The following is a 25,305-nucleotide window of genomic DNA, read 5'->3' as shown; positions in this document are numbered from 1 at the left end:
TCCAATTCCAACCCCCTCTGGTCTGCTTAGTATCTTCTCCCAACAGCCCAGCATGAATGAGCTACTTTGTGAAATAATCGACTTTGAATCTAGGAAGGCTGCTTTTATATCTTGTTTTGCTTTGTTTTTTTTTCCACATAGCAGTGTTAAGCTGGAATTAAGTTGTTTAATGATTGAAAACTTCTGATCATCACTGAATCGAGAGAGGTCTTCTCAAACTGAGCCTCAGACTGACGTCAGATGAATGTGAATCAGGCTTCTACCCAATCTAAATATCAGGTCTCCGCAGGGTGCAACATAGTGCTGTTAAGAATGATTTCTCCTAACAACTAGGGACATTTTTGATAAATTATATAGCTGGCTTATAAAAGGAAAAATGCTTCCCCATAGAGTGCTTTTCTCCTTTAATTTTATACTATTGCTAAGTGGCAAAATTGAAATTAATGCAATTCTAATGGCCTCAGTTCAACTTTTAATAATGTTAATGCCTCTGTACGACCTGGTGGGAGTTATACTGAATGTTTCATCATCTATTGAAGGAGGTGAAAAATTGGCCATCTAAACACACAAGAACTCATTGTTTATGTTTGAAGAACTCAAGTTCCCGATTGCCAAATATGTCAAGCTTTGTTGTGGTATTGTGGATACTTGGCTTAGTTTGACTGTTCTGGGCTGTGCAATTAAAGTTGAAAGATACAGACTATTGCAAAGACAAAGGAGAAATAAAGAGAAGCAGCGCATCTAATCTAACATGATCAATGTTAGATTAGATTTGGACAGTTACATGGGTAAGATGGGTATCGAGGGATATGGGCCAAGTGCAGGCAATTGGGACTAGCTTAGTGGTATAAACTGGGCGACATGGACATGTTGGGCCGAAGGGCCTGTTTCCATGTTGTAACTTCTATGATTCTATGATTCTATAATGTAAAAATATACTAACATAAAACAGCAGCAATGCTGTTCTGTAAAACATTTCTCTGCCCAAAATTAGACAGTGGCTATGTCACTGAGTGAAGAGGACAACTAGTCCATAATTTCACTAACTACATCCACTTGTTGATAGTAGCAAAGCAGACCTTTCTAGGTGACTGTCTTATTAAACTTTCTCCACACAAGAAAAGTTATCTTGGAGGTTGAACAGACTTAAAAAAATAACACTTGAATTGCCTGAAACTATTAGAGATCCCACACTGTAACTAGAGAGCCCAATATTCTATCTTAAGTTATCTACAGTTGCAGACCCAAAGGTACCTAGGGTTGTAAGTGTTGCTATTGGTAGTTACAGTTTAGCTAGAGTTTTGAATTTTAAAATCCCTAAAGTCTTTCATTTCTGAGACCCTATTTAAAAATCTACCCCAAAATAATAGCAGAAAGCAAAACTTTATTCTAAATTAAATAAATTTGTGAGGTTTAATTCAGGAATGACTTAATTTACCCCCTAGTTGTCACTAAGATATATAGCTACACCACTCCCTTTTCTGTCCCTTCTGTTCTTTCTGAACACGATACCCCTGAATGTTACATTTTCATCCTCCGGAGATGTCTATGTTTCTAATATTTCCACCACATCCTAGTTCCCTACCACCGCAACAGTCTCCTGTCCTGTCATCTTATTTCTAATGTTTTTAGCATTCATTGTATGAGTACCTTAACGTCGATTTGCCTCCTATTATGTCCCTCAGTATCAGCTTTATCCTAGGCTTCGGTACATGTATGTCTCCCTGGGTTACTGTGTTCATACCCACTTATTGACTAACTTCTACTTTATGATCCACCTCATTTGGATCCGGATACCTCCCTGACCTCCCTCTCTCACTAGTCTAGTATGAACGATTCTCAATTGCTACCTTCATGTTCCTCGCAAGTCTCTTTGTTCCTATTCGATTTGAATGGTCCATCTCTCCTGGACCATTCCTTTTTTACTCTGAAAATATTCCCAGTTGTTTATGCATGTAGCATTGTTATTTTGATGGTTACCAGCCATTCATTTACATCCTTAATTTTAATGATTAACTCCTCTCCTTTCCTGGAACTACACCAGAGAACACTACTTTACACTCCCTATCTTTGAGCCCTATTCCACTTGCTTCTCTTATATTATCTGGTCACATGGGTCTTTTACAGGTATGACTCCAGGAGTTAACTGTGTCAAAGTGGCATTTTATAAGGATCTGTTTGGTCTTATAATGGCCCAGATTTTCAGATTGCTGAAAAAATGACAGCGTCTGAACGATGCACACCGTTAATGGTCCAGAATTTGCTGTAACCGGTCAACGAACAACACACGCTGTTATTAATGTGCAAGCCGGCCAACAACTTGTGGCAAGGAAGAGATACCCTGTGAATTACGAATCGCCACAAGCTGCTGGCCGATTGGGGCCGTTTATAAACTACGCAAGGAATAGAATACCCTCTAGTGGCAGAAAGGAGGTACCACGTGTCTCCATTTTCTCCCCCCAATAAGTCTGTAGAAGTAAAGGACCAGCATTGTCTTCTCATTTCTCTTAGAAACATCTCAAAGTACTTCATGCACATTGAAATGCAGTGATTGATGTGTAGGGAAATGCAGCAGATAATCTGTGCACAGCAATATGACCATTGACCAATCAGCTCTTTTTGGTGATATAGATTGAAGGATTGATGCCAGCTAAGACATTTAGAACTTTTCATCCATGTAGACTGGTAGACAGTTAAACATGTCTGAGGAATAGCATCATTGACAATGCAGAACTCATCTGAAATATCAGGCCAAATTACTTGCTCAAGTCCTGCAGTGGGAGTTAAACTCAAACCCTTCTGATTCACAGGCAAGCATATACCAATGAGCCAACCTGATACTCTTAATGGTATTTTCTACAAGTCCTGATATACAAATAGCAAGTCCCAGAGGTCAGTTCTGTGGTATTTTCCACATAAATTCAGCTGTTTTTAATTACATTTTCTGCTAGTTAAACAATCTAGCTATTTCAATTTGTATGATTAGTCTTTCTTCACCAGTTTTTCCTATTAAAGGCAGCTGTTTCAATGGACCAGGTCTTTTTGGGTAAAGATATAAAGCTTCAAACATACCACTTATTATAAGCTACAAGATGAAAAAATCTTTGTGGCCAATATGTTTTACTGAATGATTTAGTAAGAGAGCTACCTTTTAGTTAATGCAGCACTATGCTGTGGTTGTGGTCTTCACAAAGTCCTACACAACTGTTCAAAGTCAAACGCTTTCATGGTCAGGTTTTTCCCGTATTGAGCGCTTATTTTTGGTTTGTATATTTTCTGTACATGTAATTATGAATACACAACGAAAGTATAGAAAGTAAACTGTTTCCATGCCTTTCAAGTATATAAGGACAAATTTTAGTTCAAGGTTTCATATAACGGTTAGAACTTTCCATTTCTTTCTTGCATTGCTGATGTCCTTTTCTATACTCTGCTTTTTCCATCAATCTTGTTGACCTAAGTTTAATTACATCTAATAAAGTATTATATCTAGGAAGAAAAATGGGTGACATACATGTCACATGAACAGTGTCTCAATAGCTATAAGTCAAGTTGAAAAGGTGTAGGTCTTGAAATTGGATAGCACGCTTGCCAACGCAAACTTTGCGAACGGGTAGGCTCGAGACACATCTGGTACTGGGCCTCAGGACGGCGAATCGACGTTGGATTTCAGGCCACTGCTTTGCCGGCAGCGGCCCTCAGCTATATCCTGAGAGGGGAGAGGCGATCAGGAGGGGGAGATGTGATCTGGAGGGAGGGGAGCAATCGGGAGGGAGGGGAGCGATCAGGAGGGTGGCAGGCGATCGTAGTGGGGGTGGGGGTTGCCTTGTTGCCTTGGGAGCCTGCAACGGTCTTTGGCACAACAGTAAAGGGCCTAAGCAAAGGGCCTAACGCCTGTTTCAGGCATGAGCCCTTGACACCTCTTTTTCTGCCTTTATCAATATGGCGGGCGGCACACTTGTGTTGCAGAATGTGCGTGTACATGCCACCCGCCAAATTGGGCACCTTATTGCCAGTTTTATGCCTGTAAACTGGCATGGCATCAACAAATTCCGAGGGTATTAGTAGACTTGGAGCTTAACGTGCCCAGTACACTGTAGTGTAGCAAGAAACTCAATTATACAGCGAAAACTGGAAAGTACATATTAGATCAAAACATGCTGAAACTATATGGGGCTCTGGTCAGACCACCTCGAGTCCTATGACTAGTCTTGGTCACTGAGAAATTCAAGCCATGGAAGCAATGCAGAAAAGAGCCACAAGTCAGACTCTTAACACCAGCCTCGAACGATGGAAAACAGTACATTAAAGTCTGACTCCTTCAAGTTAAACTGTGGCAGTAGGACAAGCAGCAAACTAGTGCAAAGCAAATTAGGATTGACGTCAGGAAATTAAAGAAAGATCAACCTGTGGAATGGACTCTTGAGTAGGTTTAGTGGAGCCAAAAACCCTGAAATCATTTAATAAACAGCTGGATGCCGTGATAGGGGGACTGTAGGGACTTTTTACATGCATAAACTGGGATGGGCTGAAAAACTTCCCTCAGAAGTATTTATCTAGTAATCTTGTGTTTTTCTTTGTTTTCTCAGTTGCGTTCCCTCATCCACATCCCATCCTTTATGATTTCTTTTTTTTCTTATCTTCTGTTTTTCTTTCATTCTTTGTTTCTTTCTCTCTTTATCCAAGTTTCCATGAATTCCTTGCCACTCCATGTGAGTTCCTGTAACCCTGACATTCAGATAATAAACAGGGCACACACTATAACAAAATAAGAGTGAAATTCTCCCAGTAAATAACACAGTTGTGTATAATACGCAAGATTCTCAGTAACTATTTTAGTGTCTGTTGGTAAGAATAGTCCCTGTGGATAGGGATTCATGTATCATCTTGGAGCACTGAAACTGTGTTTTACATTATCCCTATCTATTTCCAGGACACATTTATTAGGACAGAGTCTGAAAACGAAACTGCAGCTCAGAAGAGAAGACAGTGGGATAAGTCAGTTTTAGGTTTTAGTCTTGATCACTAGCTTTTGAGATTACAGATGAATAAATTGTTGTTACACAGGTGACAATTAAGGTTGATAGTTCAAAACGCAGAAATGTGTTGTGTACGTGTGGAAACACAACTTTGGAAAGAGAAACACCAAAAGGTGTTTTCTAGTCTTGAGGTGAGGCATATCGCAAAGTGATGCTAACAGATGTTATACTTGATCAGGGAGAGTTGTTTCTTGTCAGTACTGGTTAGTCATCGCATTTGCTAATAGTTGCAAAGGGGATTTTTCGCATTTATTTATACTTTATTTTGAAACAGTGCACCTGTTACTCATTTACCTGTTCCTATTCCCAATAATTCCCTTGCCTCTGTCCATTTTTCTTCAGGCTAAAGGTAGGTGGACCGATTAATGAACCATTATCATTACCATGCTGCAATGCACTTGTCCAACTGAAAGCACATTTTTAATTATTGATTTTCACCTCAGGTCAGTTAAGCTTTCTCACGCAATGGCTCAACTGGCAAGTAATAAAACCAATCATGAAATGGGTGACAAGTTCGAGGGTCAATCAGTGCCAGGACTAAACTGGGAAATGCTACCACATCAGCATGAAGCACATGCCTTATCCATTATGTTAGTGAACCATCTGGTTTTAACAGTTTGACAAATAAACAAAGGGCCATTAAAGCAACAACTTTGTTGCACTGAAGCTAAAAGCTGTGGATTCACAATGTTCCTGTTTCATTGTAAAGGCTAAGGAAAAAGGGAAAAGAGGAAAGAAAAGTTTTACCAGTTCTTCATTCTGGAACTCTGGATTGTACTGTGCCATGTCCTCTGTTGGTGGCTGCTGAACTAAGCTTTTACAGACGAGCCATGTAGCCAAGCCAGCAACAAACATTCCAACATCTGGAGCAAAAAGTCTAATAATGTTCCCAGCATCTGCCCCACTCATACTGTGAAGAAAAAAAAATATGCATCTTAAGTAAATGTGAATATTTTAAAATTAACGTAGCACTTTAGTCAGATGTACTTGCATTTTGTATACAGTATTATCACTCAATTCATATTTCTAGTAGTAATAGGCAGGTGCTGATGCTAGTTTGGCATTGGATGCAAAATAGCCACAAGGATTCATAGTTCCAGATCTAATGTAACACTAGCACAATCCTGATCATAACTTTTCATCTCTTACAGTACTTACTCAAAAGCTTTATTAAGCAGTCCCTTTCTTTGAGGTACCTCCTCTTTTTTCTCCAGAATCCCATGCCATGCACCATTCCCAACCAAGGTTGCAGGACTTGACAGTTGGGCGAATTGTACTGGCAGATTACCAGCCAAAGGGTAAAGACAAAAATTGATTCCAATATTTTATGCGATTTCTTCCTATTTTTCCCCAATCTCCTCGTGGGGAAATGTCCAACCTTGGCTCATCATGGCTCAGATTAGTAAGTAACCATGTGGAAGATTGTGAGACGGTCCTAAAATTCTGTGAAAAAGCCCAGTGAAGCTCCAACGTGCTACACCGCCCTCACCGTAATCCTCACAAAAAGATGTAAATAGCTATCTGCAAACACACTTGAATCATTCCAATGCTTTGACACTTCTCCACACAGTCTTTAGGTATTATAAAGTGCACTGTAGGTGTTAATCCTAGTGAATAAGTAATGAATAATGCTCCCTCCTGGCTCCGCAAAAATCTTTTAAAAAAAGCAAAACCGTACCTCTTCTGAGCAGTCTTCCAGGGATTCCTTTCTGGACTGCTGGTTAGGCTGCTCAATACTTGGAAAAACTGGGACTACCATGCACTTCGCATGCTCTGCACATTTCTCCATGAAAATTGCATTTGGGGTCCCAAAACCGGCTGAGGACCTATTGCGTGTTTAAGCAGCCTTCCCGCCTGTTTTGGGTGGGAGTGCTGAGCACCCATTTAAAGGCCTGTCTGAAAACTGTATCAGACAGGCAAATGGTTGTGCAAGGTCACCACCAAATTTTCCTTTGCTGCTTGGCCGTTTTTCAGATGAGAAACAAACAGCCGACAGTTGAAAATTCCTCCCTACCCCGTTGTCTGTTTTGAGTATTTCATCTTTGTGTTTGTTTTTTTTTGTGCTAATATTATTTTCAGTGAAAGTATGGCCATTTCTTCTTCACATATTTTTTCATCAGAGATACTTTTAGAACTAACAATCCTACTTCAGTTTCTCCTGCCCCGCACATCTATAGTGAGGAAATCAATTAATGCGCTGTTTCTCGATCAAAAGGAGCAATCACAGATCTTTGGGAGTCCCAGCAGGAAAGATGAATGTGTGGCCAAATTAGAGAGAAAAATACTGTTTTCCACATTCGTTTTACACACAGACTCACAGCTTTAACATAGCTGTATTTATTTTACCTTGCTCTTACTTAATCCATTTTTTAATCCATTTTTTCCAGTGGTTATTGTTTATATTTTCTTTAAAAAATCCAATGCCTTTATTTCATTGTACTGAAAAAAGACTCTAATTTGCCAGGGAGCCAATATTAAAGGAAATTGTATATGAGAATATCTCAATGTAAATTTCATATTAACACTATGTTTTGTCAAAAACCTGTCTCTTTAGGATTCTTTTTGAAACACAATAATGATCTCTTATTATTACAGGCTGGCAAATTTGAAAATATTGACTACATTTCCATAGATGGTACATCAAAATGATTCAGTGATATCACCTAATGACTTAATTTTACCAACTTTGTAAAAACTGGGAAAGATTCTACCATGGTCTATTAATAAGTGGTCAAATGATCAATATCTCTTAGGAATTTTCTTTGTTATTTTTGCTGGTAAGAAGAGTTGTAACTTGCTCGTAGTATAATCATTCATGAGTTATCTAGGGAACCTCACCTGTAGAAATAAGCATTGCATTCTACGGAGAGGCACCAAACATCCTTTTGTTTTATCATACTCCAATACTCAATCGATGGCATTGTGTATGCTTAAAGAAGTAAATGAAAATAAGATTGGAAGCAGAGTACAAAAGGACAAATGAAATGATCTGTTATTTCTTTTTTACTTGTCTTGTTTCTTTTTATTGAGAAACCTGGAGGAAGGGCCAAGTTGCATAATGCAGAAGCATACCACGGTTGGGAAGACAAGGTAAATCTTGTTGGCACTATGGGCTGAGTGGCCTCCTTCTGTGCTGTATCATTCTATGGTTCTATGTGACACCAAAGAAGGGAAAACGGAAGGAGGAAAGGAGTAGCACAGATTTGGAAAATAAGCACTTAGAGTGGGATGCATGATATATCTGACCCTAGTCTCAGAGGTGAAAGATCAGTGTCCTAATCCAATATTCCAAGAAAAACACAGGAATAATTACCTTTTTATATTCAATCATTTAATGAAAGGAAAACCTTAATATACGTGTTACGAATGCTAATGAGGAAAAGTGCCATGTTTCAATATAGATGTAAAAATCAACAAAGTTGGGGGATGAAGCATATTTTCTTTTTTTTTATTAGGGAACAAACTGCCTTTCACAACAGAAAGACGTATTCATTTCTACATCTGTTCTGCAATGTGGACAAATACTGGCAAAAAATCATTCACCCTGTCTGCAGCAAACACAGCAATAAAAATAGTATGAGTCATCCACAAACATTCACACAAGATCTCACAGTCCTGTCTGGATAAGATTTCCTTGAGCCTACAGAATTGCAGTGTTATGTTTAGCTGCCCAGTCTGTAAAAGAGCTGCACATAACATTCATTGTACATAGGCTTGTATTTGGTTTCATACACCTTCCCCCACCCCTATCACCCACTCCACATATGGTTCCTCACAGGGGGAGCTTCTGATCTCAGCTGTGCCCACAGTGCGAGATGCCAAGCTGAGGTCAGGCATTTCTGCACTGAGATGGATGGAGAAATTAAAGGGAGCTCATCCCTGCACTTCTAAGCACCTAGTTGCAGAACAGTATTGTAAGATACATGGGAGCAATTTGCAAGGAATAGTATACATTGTGGAAGCTTTTAAATTTTGAATGTGACTCATACTGAAGTCAAAAATGCATTCCAAGAAACAGAAAATACAGTGCAGGTCTCAATGAGGATAAATTTTTTTAAATGGTTTTAAAAAAATCACAATGGAAACACCAGAAAAATGACTTTGTTTCCTGCAGCACCTAAAATACTGGGCCTAGTTCCACACAAATTTTGAACCAGGGTAATTGCAGGAAATTTGCGTGTAAGACTCTTTAGCCTGGGGATGGAGTCGCTATAATGAGCCGAGATGAGTTTGGGAGCGAGGATCGATAGAGGGGCGTAAAAGATTGAGGGAATTCAGGCATAGTATAATTACGTGCGTAACACACGTGCGCCTGAGCTTGCTCCATCTTTTGCACCGAGTATTTGCTTCACACCCCGATTACTCATGTCTCTGGAGGAGGAAATTAAATGGGTACACCTAATTTACTGACTATGCACTCCCAGCCTTCCCTGCTGGGAGCATGTATTAGAAATTTGCCATCCACTTTTCATGATTTTATGACCATTCAAAATTAATTAAGAAACAGCAAAACAGTAGGAGTTGTCTACAGACCTCCTGACAGCAGTGATGCAGCAGCGCAATTCATAAATACGGAGATGAGAGACGCATGTAGCAAAGGCAAAGCGGTTATAATGGGAATTTTGATTTTCACATAGACTGGGAGATGCAAAACAGCTCAAGTCATAAAGGCAATGAATTTCTAGAGTGTATCCAGGACAGTTTTCTGAAACAGTTGGGGTAAATTTAACCTAACTCACCAGGTGCGATACCACAGGATGGCATAGAATGCTGGTTTTACACCTCCAGCCCCATTATAGAAGATTGAGGGGTGATCTGATCGAGGTGTTTAAAATGTTAAAAGAATTCGATAGGGTAGATACAAAGAAACTATTTCCTCTGGTGGGAGAATCAAGAACAATCTTAAAATTAGAGCTTGGCCATTTAGGAGGGAAATCAAGAAGCACTTTTTCACACAAAGGGTAGTGGAAATCTGGAACTTTCTCCCCCCAAAAGGCTGTGGATGCTGGGACAATTGGAGCTTTCAAGACTGAGATCGATAAATTTTTGTTAGGTAAAGGTATCAAGGGATAGGGAATGAAGGCAGAAAAATGGAATTCAGGTGCCGATCGGCCATGACCTAATTGAATGATGGAGCAGGCTCGAGGGGCTGAATGGCCTAATTCTGTTCCTATGTTCGTATGAAAAATCTGTGCAGTGCTCTCTTGAATTTCCAATAAGCATTTCTGGCAAGAGAGGTTCCCTCAATGGGATCGTAAATATGGGAAATTACTCCTCACAATTCTTTTTTAAATGAGGGATGAAAATTTCAAAAAAAAAACAAATTTACTTGGCTGCCAGAAACAATTGCTGGGCAGATTGGTTATTAAGAGTCAAAGTATATTTAAAGATCAGTAACAGTGGATTGCTGATGCAGTTTAATGTAACATTTGGAGCAAAGGAGCAAATATTCCTTAGGTGTGTAGACAACTTTGGGGCACATTGTATTGGGTCACATACTGTGACAGAGTGGTAGGATGGACATTCAGACTGTGCTGTGCCACATGGTGTGTTTGTGATCTAGCCAGGTGGTCAGAAGTCCTAAATCAAGGGAAAACAATTCTTTAAAAGTAAAGGAAAGGAAAATCAGAAGCCAAGTGGACTTGAGCTACTCCCAGCACACAATTACAGACGGGCTTTTTAATCTTAATTACTTTTACAGCATGCAATTTTTTTTTGCCATAAACTAATAGTTTACAGCTGCAGATCTGTGATTTTGCCTTAGTTTTTTTTTGTTCAAGCTGCAAAAGTGAGTTTCTTTTTGCAAAATATAGATCCAGGCTGTTACATCGGTTGCAGTTAAAAAAACAAAGCTTATTGAGGAAGAAATCTCACTATCTAGTTTAGTTTAAAACACAAACATTAACCTCTCCTGCACCTTAAAGGGCAGAAGGGAAATATACAGGTATTTCTGTTTCTCTAAACGTGGAACTACTCCTCTGGAAACGGGTGTAAAACTAAGCCCAGTATTTTAGGTGCAGCAGGAAACAAAGTCATTTTTCTGGTGTTTTATTGTGGTGTTTTTAAGCCATTTTGTTATTTATCCTCACTGAGACCTGCACTGTAGTTTCTGTTTCTTTGAATGCATTTTTATGACTTCAGTAAGAGTCACATTTAAAATTGAAAAGCTTCCACTTGCTGTACCTAACATGCATGAATGATGGTCAGATGGCTTGAAACTTTAATTTTCATACTTAAAATTACAATGTACAGTTTCCCATCCCTGGCATCATCCTGGTTAATCTAAATGATGCGCTTGCTATGGTTTTAATGTCCTTTCTATATTGGGGTTCCCAAATTTGCATACAATAGTTTAACTACCAATGTTTTGTACAAATTTGTTATTACTTGTTTACTCTATGTCCCTATTTATAAAACCCAAAATGTTTTTGGTCTATTTTGTGGCTTTACCTACCTGCACTTGCACTTAGAGGAATTATGCATTTCAACTCTTAGGTCTCTCTGTTCATCCACACCCTTCAGCACCTTTCCATTGACCGTATGTTTCCATTTCTTGTTTTTCCTCTCAAACTGTGTTAGCTCACACTTATCCATGTTAAATGCCATCTCTCCACCTGTCTGCCCATTCCACAAATCTGTTTATATCTTCCTGAAATCTTTTACATTCCTTCTCACTGTTTGCCAAACCTCATACTTTTGTTAAAACTATAACTTACCCAATCTTTCACCCTGTAAAGTAAATCACTTTCTAAGCTCTTTATTTCATTGTTGATTTCTCAAAATAGCCCAAACGTACACCCTTCAAGGTGCTCGCATAAATAACATCGAAATATAGTTTTAAGCCATTTGCAGATGTAAGGTTCAGATCAAATCTATCACACCTTGGTAATACATCAATGGTGAAATGCCCTTCACTTAAACTGCCAACTTTTTAACAGATAAGCTCAATAGACATTGCTTCATGGCAATCAATCATCGGAGAATAACCATAGATAGAAAAAGTGTGAATCCCACCATTATTTTGGGACAGAAAATTCCTTTGAGAGGTTAGCTGAGGCAGGTTCATTCAACAATATTTCAATAATTGTATGTCAATGTATGTATTTTTAGTGATTTTTTTGTGCTCACCAGATAAGGAATGTCAGTGCTGGAGAATGGAACACATTCCCACTTTGAGGACCCAGGTCAGGTCTGACTGAGGCAGTGATGTTGCTTCTACTCTGCCCCAGCAATGTACTAGAATCTCAGCTTTGAAAGAATTTTAATTTCCCACTCCAGACATTCTTGCAGCCGAAGAGAACCTGACAATTGTATGTGAATGTGAGCCAAATTGTGGATCCTTTTGTGCTGTGGGCTCCTCAATCTATAGTGGGATTCATTTCACATATGACCTTAGCAGCTGGTGGACAAAAATAAAAGAGTTTCAACCCAGAGTCCGGACAGGATTTCAATTCAGGTCCCAGAAATTAAAGAAACGCAGTGTGCCACTGCACCACTATGATTCAAAACATGCATGGACCCGCCTGCAATTGAGAATATTTCTACAATTTCTAAAGCATGTGGTCAACCAGCACATACTAGACGATGCACAGATTTGCAATGCTAAAAAACAACAAAAAGGATTTTCCACATTAGAATGCTATAAACACCAAGAACATTATAAACATGGATCCACATTATTGCATCTTTCCTACACTCGTACTTATATTGAGCTTAAAATATCATAATAGTAAACACAGTACATGAATATTTGATCTAATATGATCTGGTCCCCCATGAACCATCCATCAATTCTTCTTGGCTCTTGAATCATGGTGCCATCATGGCTTGGCCTAAAATGAATGATTCCTGGCAACTGCCAAGGTTTCCATGTCACACGCAGCATTCTGTGCCTATGGTCAGAGACCAAATGCACATTTATGGAGTGGACCCTTTTCTGTTCATGAAGGAGGTGACACTGGGGATGAGGGCTGCATGCATTTCATCAAGAATGCCTTGCACTTTGGGGAATCAGGCCAGATGGTAAAAATGCACGGCTCCTTCATATTGCTGCATTGGAAAATCGACAACATGCAAAGTCCAAGCAAACAATGCATCTGTGACCTGTATGATGCAGGTTGGAAGATTTATCAATTATCTCCTACTGTTGCATAGAAGCACCCAATGGCATGAAAGTTCAATGCAGCTATTTTTGTCACAGCCTCTGACAGGGCCATCCGTCCCTATCCTGGAAGTGGGTTTCAGGTCTAGCTGCAGGACTGTACATAGTTTGGTGATAGTCTCTTACAGAAATCATAAACTTCATTTGCAGGTATCTTCAGCCATGTACAGGTAAGACTGTATGGCTCTGTACAAATGGGAGGAACGTATGAATAGGTCCTAAATGAGTTTCTATGGTGCAAACACACTTGTCTGGTATGCCTTATCCAGTCCTCCTAGTCCTTCAAAATTACATAGAATTTACAGCACGGAAACAGGCCATTCGGCCCAACCGATCCATGACGGTGTGTATGCTCCACGCAAGCCTGCAAGTATAGAGAGATGCCTACGGGGAAATCTATATAGGCAGCACACAATGAAATATTCCTGGGGAAACAGACAGAGCTAGCAGATGGAGTGTAATTTTAAGAAATTGACTGTAAGCTCCTTTATGGCAAAACTGGCTTATGGCAAAGGATACTGGCACCAAGTGCTAAGGAATCAAGCCAAAGCCCCAACATGAGACAGCACCCATTCTATACTGGCGCTGAGCATATGGAGAGCCTTTCAGGTGATTCAGCCTAACATTATGCGGCCTAACACTAATTCATATATTTCTCAATCTTAATGAACCTTGTGCAAAACACGTGTGCAAGCTCTCAGCATTAGAAAAGCCTCTGGTGGACATTATGATGCTCACTGAGCATCAGGCACTGAATAGGCCACAGCTCTCCATAACGTGACAGCCCTCCATAACGTGACAGCCCTCCATTACGTGACAGCCCTCCATTACGTGACAGCCCTCCATTACGTGACAGCCCTCCATAATGTGGGACACCAGCACCTGAAGACCTCATTTTCAGCCCCGTTATCATCACAACTTTTTTTTTCTGCATTGGGAGGACTAAATAGTAAAATTTACCTCATAATTCCTTTCCATATTCCTTAAAATAGCCCTGAAAACATTCAATTTTTATTCCGTTGCTTTATTCTCTAGTTTTAGTTTTAATACATACTTGCTCATCACGAAGGGTTTTGATGCAGCAAATGAGGAGAAACTGTTTCCAGTGGCAGAGGGGTCGGTAACCAAAGGACACAGATTGAAGATAATTGGCAAAAGAACCAGAGGCAACATGAGAAAAAAAATTATGTAGCGAGTTGTTATGATCTGGAATGCACTGCTTGAAAGGGTGGTGGAAGCAGATTCAATAGTAACTTTCAAAAGGGAACTGGATAAATACTTGAAGGGGAAAAATTTGTAGGGCTATGGGGAGAGAGCAGGGGAGTGGGACTAATTGGATAACTCTTTCAAAGAGCCGGCACAGGCATGATGGGCTGAATGGCCTCCTTCTGTGCTATATCATTCTATGATTCTATAATTACTGGAACGCCAAGTGTTCACTTATTTCCAGGTATGAACCAGTTCCGGTGGAGTGTTGAGTATTAAATTTTAATACAGCACTTGCTCTCGTCCCTGTTGTGTTAAAAAGTCTCCAATTACCTCCATGAAACGGTTTGTACTTTCACTGCTCCATTTCCGTTGTTGGTGACAGTTCACTTTACCTCTGAGATTCTGAAATTCCCATTGGGTTTTGTTTAGCGTGGGCCTAGAAGACTTAGAAGTTGAATTTCCGTACTGGTTCTCCTAATTGGCTGCATAATTTTCAGGGGTTTCTCTGTGGTTTTCGTGGTTCTTCCACTGAAGTCACGGAGGACGATTGAGAGAACCTCAGCAGAAATTCAACCCTTTAGTAGTTAAATGTCTCTGTCTGTATATCTATTTTTTTGTAACTGAAACTGGCAACAAACGTAAGTGCAAATTAAATGATAACATGCTAAAGTGCATGCAAGTGAAACAGAAATCTGTTATTAATTCTGGAGCCTGTAAGGGCTAGGTGATATTTTTGAAACAAGATTTCTGTTCAGTGAAAGGATAAAATAGATGAGGTAAAGCTCTTTCAATCATGAGAGAGCGTTGCATTAATTGTTGAAGTGTACTGTAGTTGTTCAGAGGCTGAGTGATGTGAACACAACTAGGAGAAGGAAGTATGTGAATATTTGAGCAGAATTCTTGCAACCATAAAAAAGTGTGAATAAGCAAGAATGAAGAGAGATAACTCATGAGAAGGGAGAGGGGAGGAAATAAGAGAGAATTCAGGTAAGTGGGAGAGAGTGAGTGTGTGCATGTGAGGGATGTGGAAAGTACACAGTCATGAGAGACGGAGGACACAAATGGGAATGATAAAGAGAATGTCATTATTCAAATAAGAGGGAGTACTCAAGCAATAGAGTGCAAACACATAGGAGAATGATATATGTGAGTAAGCATCCAGAGGAACAGACAGACAGTCACGTCAAAGTAAACATGAGGTAAATGGACACATTAATAGAAAATGTGCTTTCAGGCCGCACTCTGGCTTGGCATTAGTCCAGCTCTCTATTTTGTCTTCCTATTTTGCTTCAGGGCTTCTTTGGAAACTAACTCTCTCAAACTAATTGGGCTTTTCTCCTAATCAAGATTACTCTCGTAAAGTATTTTATAAGACAAATATTAGATTTTTCATGGGCCCATATTTTCTTGGGGACTGAGGCCATTATAATGCCGCATCTACTTCACTAGGCCCTTTGAATGGCACAAACGAAAGAGGAAATTATGAAGTAATTGACTTACGCCGTCACTTTTGACGCTCCATATTTTTCTAGAAGTCTTACACCAATCCACCAGTACCCCTCACCAAAAACAGCTGGAAGGTTATTTTCATCGCTCTGCCCCCATTAACAACAATGGTGATCGCGATTTTGTTGGGGTGTCAATAATTTTCTCGCCGCTGACACTTCGACTTAAAAATAATGCCGCTGGTGGCCTGGCAGCCATGTGTTTTATTGTTCATAGGTCATTTTCTTTAAAAACTGCTTGCACGATTATGATGTGGAGATGCCGGTGATGGACTGGGGTTGACAATTGTAAACAATTTTACAACACCAAGTTATAGTCCAGCAATTTTATTTTAAATTCACAAGCTTTCGGAGATTTTCTCCTTCCTCAGGCAAATGTTTCAAGATCGAGATCTTGAAACATTTGCCTGAGGAAGGAGAAAATCTCCGAAAGCTTGTGAATTTAAAATAAAATTGCTGGACTATAACTTGGTGTTGTAAAATTGTTTACAATTGCACGATTATAGCAAACTATTGCATTAGCTTACACACGGGATAGTCAGCGGTTAGAAAACAGGCTCAGCAAACCCATGGAATCTCAGTACTTAAATTTATATCAATTCAACAACGCGCTCTAAACAGAGGCAGGCCGACCGATTCCACCGAGAAGACATCGGCCGGATGGGAGTAGCGTTTTGGATGATGGACATACTTCGGCTTTGCATGAAATCCGGTTTTAAGTCTTTACATTGCCACCCTGTTTAATGTTTACGTCAAATCACTGGGGAAAAAATGACCGCGCCGCTTCCGATGAGATTGGTGCACTCGATGGGTAAATTTAAGGTGTAGGTCGCCAATCTCGCTGTTGCAGGAAAGTCTGAGCCATACAGTGTAAATAACCTCAGGCATACATTTCCCAAAAGTTCTCTGAGCTAATAAAGCTGTTGAATAGAATTTTACAGCACAGAAACATGTCATTCGATCCAACAAGTCTCGTCCGGTGTTTATGCTCCGCACGATCCTCCTCCCACTTTACTCAATCTCACCCTATCAACATATCCTCTATTCCTTCCTCTCCTTTGTACTTATCTAGCTTCCCCTTAAATTAATCTCTGCTACTCGCCTCAATTACTCCACGTGGTAGCGAGTTCCACATTCTCACCACTCTCTGAGTAAAGAAGTTTCTCCTGAATTCCTTATTGGATTTATTAGTGACAATCTTATATTTATGGCCCCTAGTTTTGGACTCCCCTGCAAGTAATCATAATATAGTTAAAGGACTTATTTCATTTTTTAAATATTATTTCATTTTTAAACTTCATAGAAACAATAATAAAATTTTGCAAAGTCAGGTGAGAGATGCAAGAGGAGAAATTCTGAATGGTGCTGTTCTCGTGCAAACACCTAGTGAGCTTGCACAAAATTCAATTTTGCATGATTTTGATGCAGGCAGTAACGAACTGCAGATCGGAATTTCTACCTAGTAGAAGTAAAATTTGAAGCAGCATCCAGGGTTCTTCAGTTACTTACAATGCAGCTCATCTATCAAGTAACTTCAATTTAAAAATGTCCATCAGAAAGTAGCATCAATTATTCAGCTTTAAAAAGGGAAGATGTCGTAGAAAGCCAAAGCAATCACCAAATAAGTTCAAAGTGTCTAATACCACAGGGATATTGTGTTTGGCATGAGAACGGATAAGTTGTTAGAATTTGCAAATGAGAAAATCCAGCTCAGGAAATAAATCAAGGGGTAGCTGTACATACTTGCGAAAACATTTCATTAGTCATCAACACTAACAAAAGCTATTTGTTTCTGATTAACAAGAAGACTGTGTGGAGAAGTATCCAAAAACCACGTACAACATATAATTACATTCCTTGGGGATAAAGTAATGTGTGTTTTCAGAAAATGTATGTGAGATGAAGTAAAGTTAACATTAAATTTTCGAAGCTTAAGTTAGTGGGCAATAATGTTGCTCATCTTAGATTCTGATTCTACAGGGATTTAATAAAAGATCTCTTCACTACTCAGTACTTTAGGAGTGAAGGCAGATTGTAAGTTCAGGACTAATCAAAGCGAGAGATCTCTGAAATCTGCCCAAAGTCCCGAAACACTGCACGGTGTAATAATATTTCTTGTTATACATTTCATTTATTTTGTAGATGAGGTATGACACTTTTGTGTAGAACTAATCTAAAAACTGAAAACAATTTGTTGAAGAAACTGAATGTTAGTACTTCCCTCCTGCACTCTGACCAATAGGGGCACATGAGAGTCATGGGTTTATCAGAAGGTCAGAGCCAAAGCGAAAATAAATCTGGAAAGCCGCCACCACAAAAACTCGAACTTACCTTCACGCTGTTTGCGTGTTATAAACTCACAACAGTGCGTCCTCTGTTCAACTGCATATGAAGGCAGTAGCAAAGCATGCTTGAGAAACATGTATAATAATTTTGTAATCATAGACTCATAGAATCATTCAGCCCATCGTGCCTGTGCCGGCTCTCTGAAAGAGCTACCAATTAGTCCCACTCCCCTGCTCTTTCCCCGTGGCCTTACAATTTTTTTCCTTTTTAAGTATATGTCCAATTTCCTTTTGAAAGTTACAAGTGAATCTGCTTCCATCACTCTTTCAGCTGACATATATTGACATATTCGATGTACTCTGCTTATACCTGAATATAAAATTATAGAGTATCATTTAGGATCCTATATGAGTAGGCCATTTAGCCCTTCGAGCCTGTTCCATCATTCAGTGAGATCATGGCTGATCTGTGACCTAACCCCATATACCCGCCGTAGCCCCATATTCCTTAATACCTTTCGTTAACAAAAATCTATCAATCTCAGATTTAAAATTAACAATTGAGCTAGCACCAACTGCCGTCTGCAGAAGAGAGTTCCGAACTTCTACCACCCTTTGCGTGTAGAAGTGTTTTCTAACTTCACTCCTGAAAGTCCTGGCTCTAATTTTTAGGCTATGTCCCCTAGTCCTAGACTCCCCAATCAGTGGAAATAGTTTCTCTCTATCTACCCTATCAGTTCCCCTTAATATTTTGAAAACTTCGATCAAATCACCCCTTAATCTTCTAAATTCCAGGGAATACAACCCTAGTTTGTGTAATCTCTCCTCGTAATTTAACCCTTGGAGTCCAGGTATCATTCTAGTAAATCTACGCTGCACTCCCTCCAAGGCCAAGTATCCTTCCTAAGGTGCGCTGCCCAGAACTGAACACAGTACTGCAAGTGTAGTCTAACCAGGGCTTTGCATAGCTGTAGCATAACTTCTACCCCCTTGTATTCTAGTCCTCTAAATATGTCCTCTAGACATCAAGGCAGCATTTGACTGAGTGTGGCACCAAGGTGCCCTAGTAAAATTGAAGTCAATGGGAATCTGGGGGAAAACTCTCCAGTGGCTGGAGTCATACCTAGCACAAAGGAAGATGGTGGTGGTTGTTGGAGGCCAATCATCTCAGCCCCAGGACATTGCCGCAGGAGTTCCTCAGGGCAGTGTCCGAGGCCCAAGCATCTTCAGCTGCTTCATCAATGACCTTCCCTCCATCATAAGGTCAGAAATGGGGATGTTCGCTGGTGACTGCACAGTGTTCAGTTCCATTCGCAACCCTTCAAATAATGAAGCAGTCCGAGCCCGCATGCAGCAAGACCTGGACAACATCCAGGTTTGGGCTCATGAGTGGCAAGTAACATTCGTGCCAGACAAGTGCCAGGCAATGATCATCTCCAACGAGAGAGAGTCTAACCACCTCCCCTTGACATTCAACGGCATTACCATCGCCGAATCCCCCACCATCAACATCCTGGGGGTCACCATTGACCAGAAACTTAACTGGACCAGCCATATATATACTGTGGCTACAAGAGCAGGTCAGAGGCTGGGTATTCTGCGGCGAGTGACTCACCTCCTGACTCCCCAAAGCCTTTCCACCATCTACAAGGCACAAGTCAGGAGTGTGATGGAATACTCTCCACTTGCCTGGATGAGTGCAGCTCCAACAACACTGAAGAAGCTCAACACCATCCAGGACAAAGCAGCCCGCTTGATTGACACCCCATCCACCACCCTAAACATTCACTCCCTTCACCGCCGGCGCACAGTGGCTGCAGTGTGTACCATCCACAAGATGCACTGCAACAACTCGCCAAGGCTTCTTCGACAGCACCTCCCAAACCCACGACCTCTACCACCTAGAAGGACAAGAGCAGCAGACACATGGGAACACCACCACCTGCACGTTCCCCTCCAAGTCACACACCATCCCGACTTGGAAATATATCGCCGTTCCTTCATCGTCGCTGGGTCAAAATCCTGGAACTCCCTTCCTAACAGCACTGTGGGAGAACCTTCATCACACGAACTGCAGCGGTTCAAGAAGGTGGCTCATCACTACCTTCTCAAGGGCAATTAGGGATGGGCAATAAATGCTGGCCTCACCCGCGACGCCGACATCCCATGAACGAATAAAAAAAATATAAAGGCCAGAATTCCACTAGCCTTTTTGATTATTTTCTGTACCTGTCCATGATAATTTAATGATCAATGTACATGGACCCCTAAGTCTCTTTGGACCTCCATTATTTTGAGCTTTTCACCATTTAGAAAGTACTCTGATCTATTCTTTTTAGGTCCAAAGTGGATGACCTTACACTTACCTACACTGAAATCCATTTGCCACAGTTTTGCCCATTCACTTAATCTATTAATATCTCTCTGTAATTTTATACTTCCATCTACACTGCTTACAATGCTGCTTTTTTGTGTCATCAGCAAACTTGGGATGTGGCTCCCAATCCTGTCATTTAGATCTACATATTAATGTCTCAAAACTATTTTAATTTGTTATAGACAGCAGTGATTTTGGGTCCGATTTTCGGGTGATGGAGCAGGTGTGTTGGGAGCAGGGGGGGGCTCCGAAAATCGCTAAAATGCCGAGCAGGTTCGGAGTCCGGCTCCGACCCGCTGACTTCCGGGTTCCCCAGTGACGCGTCCAGGTGCTCGCGCACCTCCTGAATGAGGGAGTCCCACTGGCAATTAAAGCCGGCAGGATGATAATTTGCATAGTTTGTCCGATAATTGAGGGACTTGAACTACTTGACCGACTAGACATTTTGGCACGGATGCGATTTTGAAGCATCCTCAGCTGTTTCCCATGCTGTGGGAAAGATTCTCTGTTGCAACAGACGTGTTTCAGCCAGCAGCCAGTGGGAGATGCAAATGCTTATTTGACAGATGGGGAGAAAACATCATTTATTGCAGCAGGGCACTCTGTCACTTCAGACAAAGTTACGGCTGCAAGACCTTTGTGTTTTCACTTAAAATTCTTACTTTCCACCCAAAACTCTGCTGTTCAAACATATTTAACTACTTTGCGGACCCCCTCAAACTCACACCGCTGTGGCTGGCTTCCCACAGGTGCAGGGTGTAATCGATTGCACCCATATAGCAATACGAGCACCTCCACACGAGCCAGGACTGTTCATCAACAGGAAGGGCTATCACTCCATCAACACTCAGCTCGTTTGCGACCACCGCAAGAGATTCCTTCACGTGTGCGCCAGATTCCCTGGCCGCTGCCACGATTCCTTCATCCTCCGGGAGTCTAACATCCCGCCCCTCTTCCATGCACCGAACACCTGTAAGGGCTAGCTCCCCGGGGACAAGGGATACCCCCTGCACACGTGGCTCATGACACCTCTGAGGAACCCCACCACTGAGCCACAGCGTCAATATAACGACAGCCACATCGCTACCAGGTCTACAATTGAGCATGATGTAGGGCTGCTCAAGATGCGTGTCAAGTGCCTTGATCGTTCTGGGGGAGCGCTTCAATCCGCACCAGACAGAGTGGGACGCATTATAGTCGTCTGTTCTGCCCTGCACAACACGGCACAACAGAGAGGGATGCTGCTTGAGGAGGCCCCATCCACATCTGCCACCCACATTGAGGAGGAGGAGGAGGAGGGGGAGGCAGAGGCAGAGCCGGAGCTGGAGCCGGAGCAACCCATGGGCAGAACAGCGGCTCACCTGGCAGCTCGTGAGGCCAGGGAGTCACTGATATGTGAACGGTTCTCCTAACATCAGATGGTGTGAAGAGTCCAGTCCACACCACCTGGATAGAGCAGCGCCCACACCAGCCCCCCCACCCTGCACAAAACAGTCCTGCAACTATACAGACACCCACTGTAGAGTGACCCAATGGGTGGCATCGAGTGTCGGCGTTCATGGTGAACCTCATGAAAGGGCCCTATTACAGAAGCCAGTCAAGAATGGCCAAGGCATGGCAGTAGTGGTGACAATAATAATATTTAATATGAGTTTAACAAAAAGCTAATATAAATAAAAAACATGACCAATCATCAAACATCCTTGTGCATCCCCTTTGTGCTTACAAAACCTTTGCCTTTCTCTTCCGACTACTCCTACGTGGTGCATCCCCTGTGGCTGCAGCAGAGGTAGTGGCAGGTTGCTCTTGTTCATGCCCTCACCAATTAGATGCTTTGGGCCTACGCCCTCTGCGTTTTGGTGCCCGTGAGGGTCCCTCCAAAGACTGCTCCACCTGCACCTGTGCAGGGGCAGACTCGGCCACCTGGAGAGGAGGCAGCATTGCCGTTACTGGTTGATAGGGGGGCAACGGGTGAGACATGGGGGCTTTTTGAGTGGCGTCCCCACTTCCATGTCCCCTTTTTGCCATCATCCCTCCCCTGGGCCTGGCCCACACCATTCCTACCACTCTGCTGAACGACAGTTTGGAGGTCATGTGTGAAGCCTTGTAAGGCCAGTGCTAGTGTATCTGCCTACCTGTTGTTCACCCTGAATCCGAACGGCCGTTGTCAGGGCCTGAATGGATTCATTTGTGAGCCGTGCTTGAAGCTCCATGGAGGCTAGCCTTCGCTGCATTGCAGACATTCCCGCACTTACCACGACACTATCTCAGAGATGCCCTCACGTCCCTGTGACAGTATCTCAGAGATTCCCTCCTGTACCTGTGCCACCATTCCACTCATGCAGGAGTTGGACTCCTCCATCCTCTGCGCAATTGTGGAGAGTGTGCATGGCACCTGTTCCAGCACCTCGCAAATATGCCGCTGCCCCTCGATCATTCTCCTTTTAAAGGTTGGCCCTCAGGGTTCAGCGTCTGTGTCTAGCTGAGCAAAGCCTGGAGAGGAATGCTCCCACCGACGTGGACTCTCCGCAGCTGCCCCTGCACCAGTGTCTGCTCGTGCTCACGTATGTGGTAACTCACCATGTGCGACCCCAACAAACTGCGGACTGGGTCTCATCGAGGTGTGTGTATCTGCACTGGTAGATGGCTCGCTCAGATGTGACGGTGCCCCCTCAGAGGCCAGCAGGTCCTCTGAGGAATCTCCCTCTGCCATCACAGCGGTCGCTGAAGGCCCTGTAAGAGAACAGAAGACCATATTAAGCATGATCACAGATGTATCATGTTGCGATTATCATATGAGGTGCTGAAGATGGCAAGGCATGTTAACATCAATTCATATTGTGTGTGCTGAATGTTAAAGTTCTATCACCAGACATTTGTCGGGTGCCAGTCTCGGCTTCCCTGACGGACAGGCACTCGAGGGTGTGGCTCAGCTCCAGCGACTCCTGCTCCACATTTGTGAGGATGACGATCTGTTGTGGCCTCCCTCCGGTCCTCGCCCTCTCCCGTGAACTCTGGGCTCTTTTCTCCTATAAGGGGAGAAAGTACAGACGCATGAGTGAGTGAGTGATGGTGACGTGGCCAACCGATGAATGCATTGGTTTGGGTGCGGCTGACCGTGAAAGAGATGCATCAGAGGGTGAGTATGAGACAGAGCCATGACATTGTATGAGGATTGGGTTGAGTGGTGGTGGTGGGATGAGTACTGGGGAGGTGAGGAAGTGGTGAGGAAGTGAAGGGAAGTTGAGGATGAGCTTTGAGTGGGTGTGAGGAGTGATGTGATAGAGTAGTATTGGCAGTGCAGAATGAGTTGGGGGGTGGGGGCGGTGGTGTGGAAGACGGAATGTAGGAGAATGAGTAAATCTACTCACTTTGGCTGATCTAGTTAGGTCATTGAAGTGCTTCCTGCACTGGATCCAGGTGCGAGAGATGTTGCTGCTGCTGGTGACCTCCTCTGCCACCTCGAGCCAGGCCTTCTTGGTGGCAGAGGCACTTCCTCTCATCCGCCGGGTAGAAGGCATCCCTCCTCCTCCTCACCCCATCTGGAGTGAGGCAACACTAAATCTGGGAGTAGCCTTTCCCCTGTGCTGCTCCATTGTGGTGTGTGGGTGTTTGCTCCAGGAGCAGCCATTGGAGGACTGCCCCTTTAAGTAGAGCTCCTCCAGCCGACAGCCTGTGATGCGGGTGCGCAGTCCGCCCGCTGCGCAGCTTCCAGACGGCAAACCCGGAAGCCTCATTAAGTGGCTCCCATTAACCCGCAATCGCGTGGGGGAACGGACAGATTTTATTGGGCGGGTTACCCACGCGCCCAATCGCCCCCCACCCCGCTGCCATCCCGCCTCCTCGCTAATATCGGGGCCCTTGTTCTAGTTTAATTTTTCAAGATAATTTTATCATCTGTCCGCTTTGCCTTCTCAGCACCTACAAATTTTCATGCTTAATTGGATTTTAATCTTTGCTCAGTAATAGCAGCCTTGCTTTTGAGTCAGAAAATAATGGGTTCAAGCCATAATCCAGGCTGAGATTTTATTGCAGTACTGGGGGAGTGCTGCACTGTTGGCACTGCTGTGTTTTGGATAAGATGTTAAATTGAGGTCCTGTTTGCCCTTTTAGGTGGATGTAAAAGTTCCAATGGCACTATTTGAAGAAAAGCATGAGAGTTCTCCTGGTGTCCTGGCCAATATTTATCGCTCAACTAGCATCACTAAAACTGATTGGCCGAGGAATTTAATGGCGCCGTACCCGTTTTTCGGGTGCTAAGCAGGCGCCTAAGCCTCTAATATGGCGGGCAGGAAACTCGCGCTCCTTACGAGCTGAAACTGCGCCACCCGCCATATTGAAACAGGCAAACAAAAAGACGTCCAGGGCAATATGCAAATAAGGGGCCAATTCCCTGTTTGAGGCCCTCTGTGAAAAATTGGGTTGCCCTGAGTGCAACTGATGCAGGGCCGGCTCCGCTCAGGTAAACCAGGTCTGCATGCAGCCTACTGCGACCTTAAAGGGTCCGCTGCAGGCCACCACCAAAAGGTAAGTTGGTAAAATAAACATCGCTGAATGTGGAACTGGGAGGAGCAGAAGTGCTCCTCCCGACCCCACATTAAAACCGCGGGCCGCTTCCAGCCACCAATCGCCCACCTCGCAATTGCTGCCTCGGACCCAATCCCGATCACTGCTTCGACCCACATCACAATCGCCGGCTTGACCCCCATCCAGATGTCCTGATCGACCC

General features: G+C 42.6%; 1 protein-coding gene across 1 annotated transcript in view; it reads right to left on the bottom strand.

The window, feature by feature from the left end:
• Positions 1–25,305, bottom strand: part of LOC137310536 (piezo-type mechanosensitive ion channel component 2) — a 624,232-nt gene that overhangs the window by 241,780 nt on the left and 357,147 nt on the right. The window contains exon 5 of the mRNA XM_067978307.1: positions 5,787–5,949. Coding sequence (XP_067834408.1) covers positions 5,787–5,949 — 163 coding nt within the window. The remainder of the gene's footprint in view (positions 1–5,786; positions 5,950–25,305) is intronic.

The sequence above is a fragment of the Heptranchias perlo genome, chromosome 3, assembly GCF_035084215.1.
Source record: "Heptranchias perlo isolate sHepPer1 chromosome 3, sHepPer1.hap1, whole genome shotgun sequence".
NCBI classification, from domain to species: domain Eukaryota; kingdom Metazoa; phylum Chordata; class Chondrichthyes; order Hexanchiformes; family Hexanchidae; genus Heptranchias; species Heptranchias perlo.
This window is presented reverse-complemented; position numbering and strand designations above follow the sequence as displayed.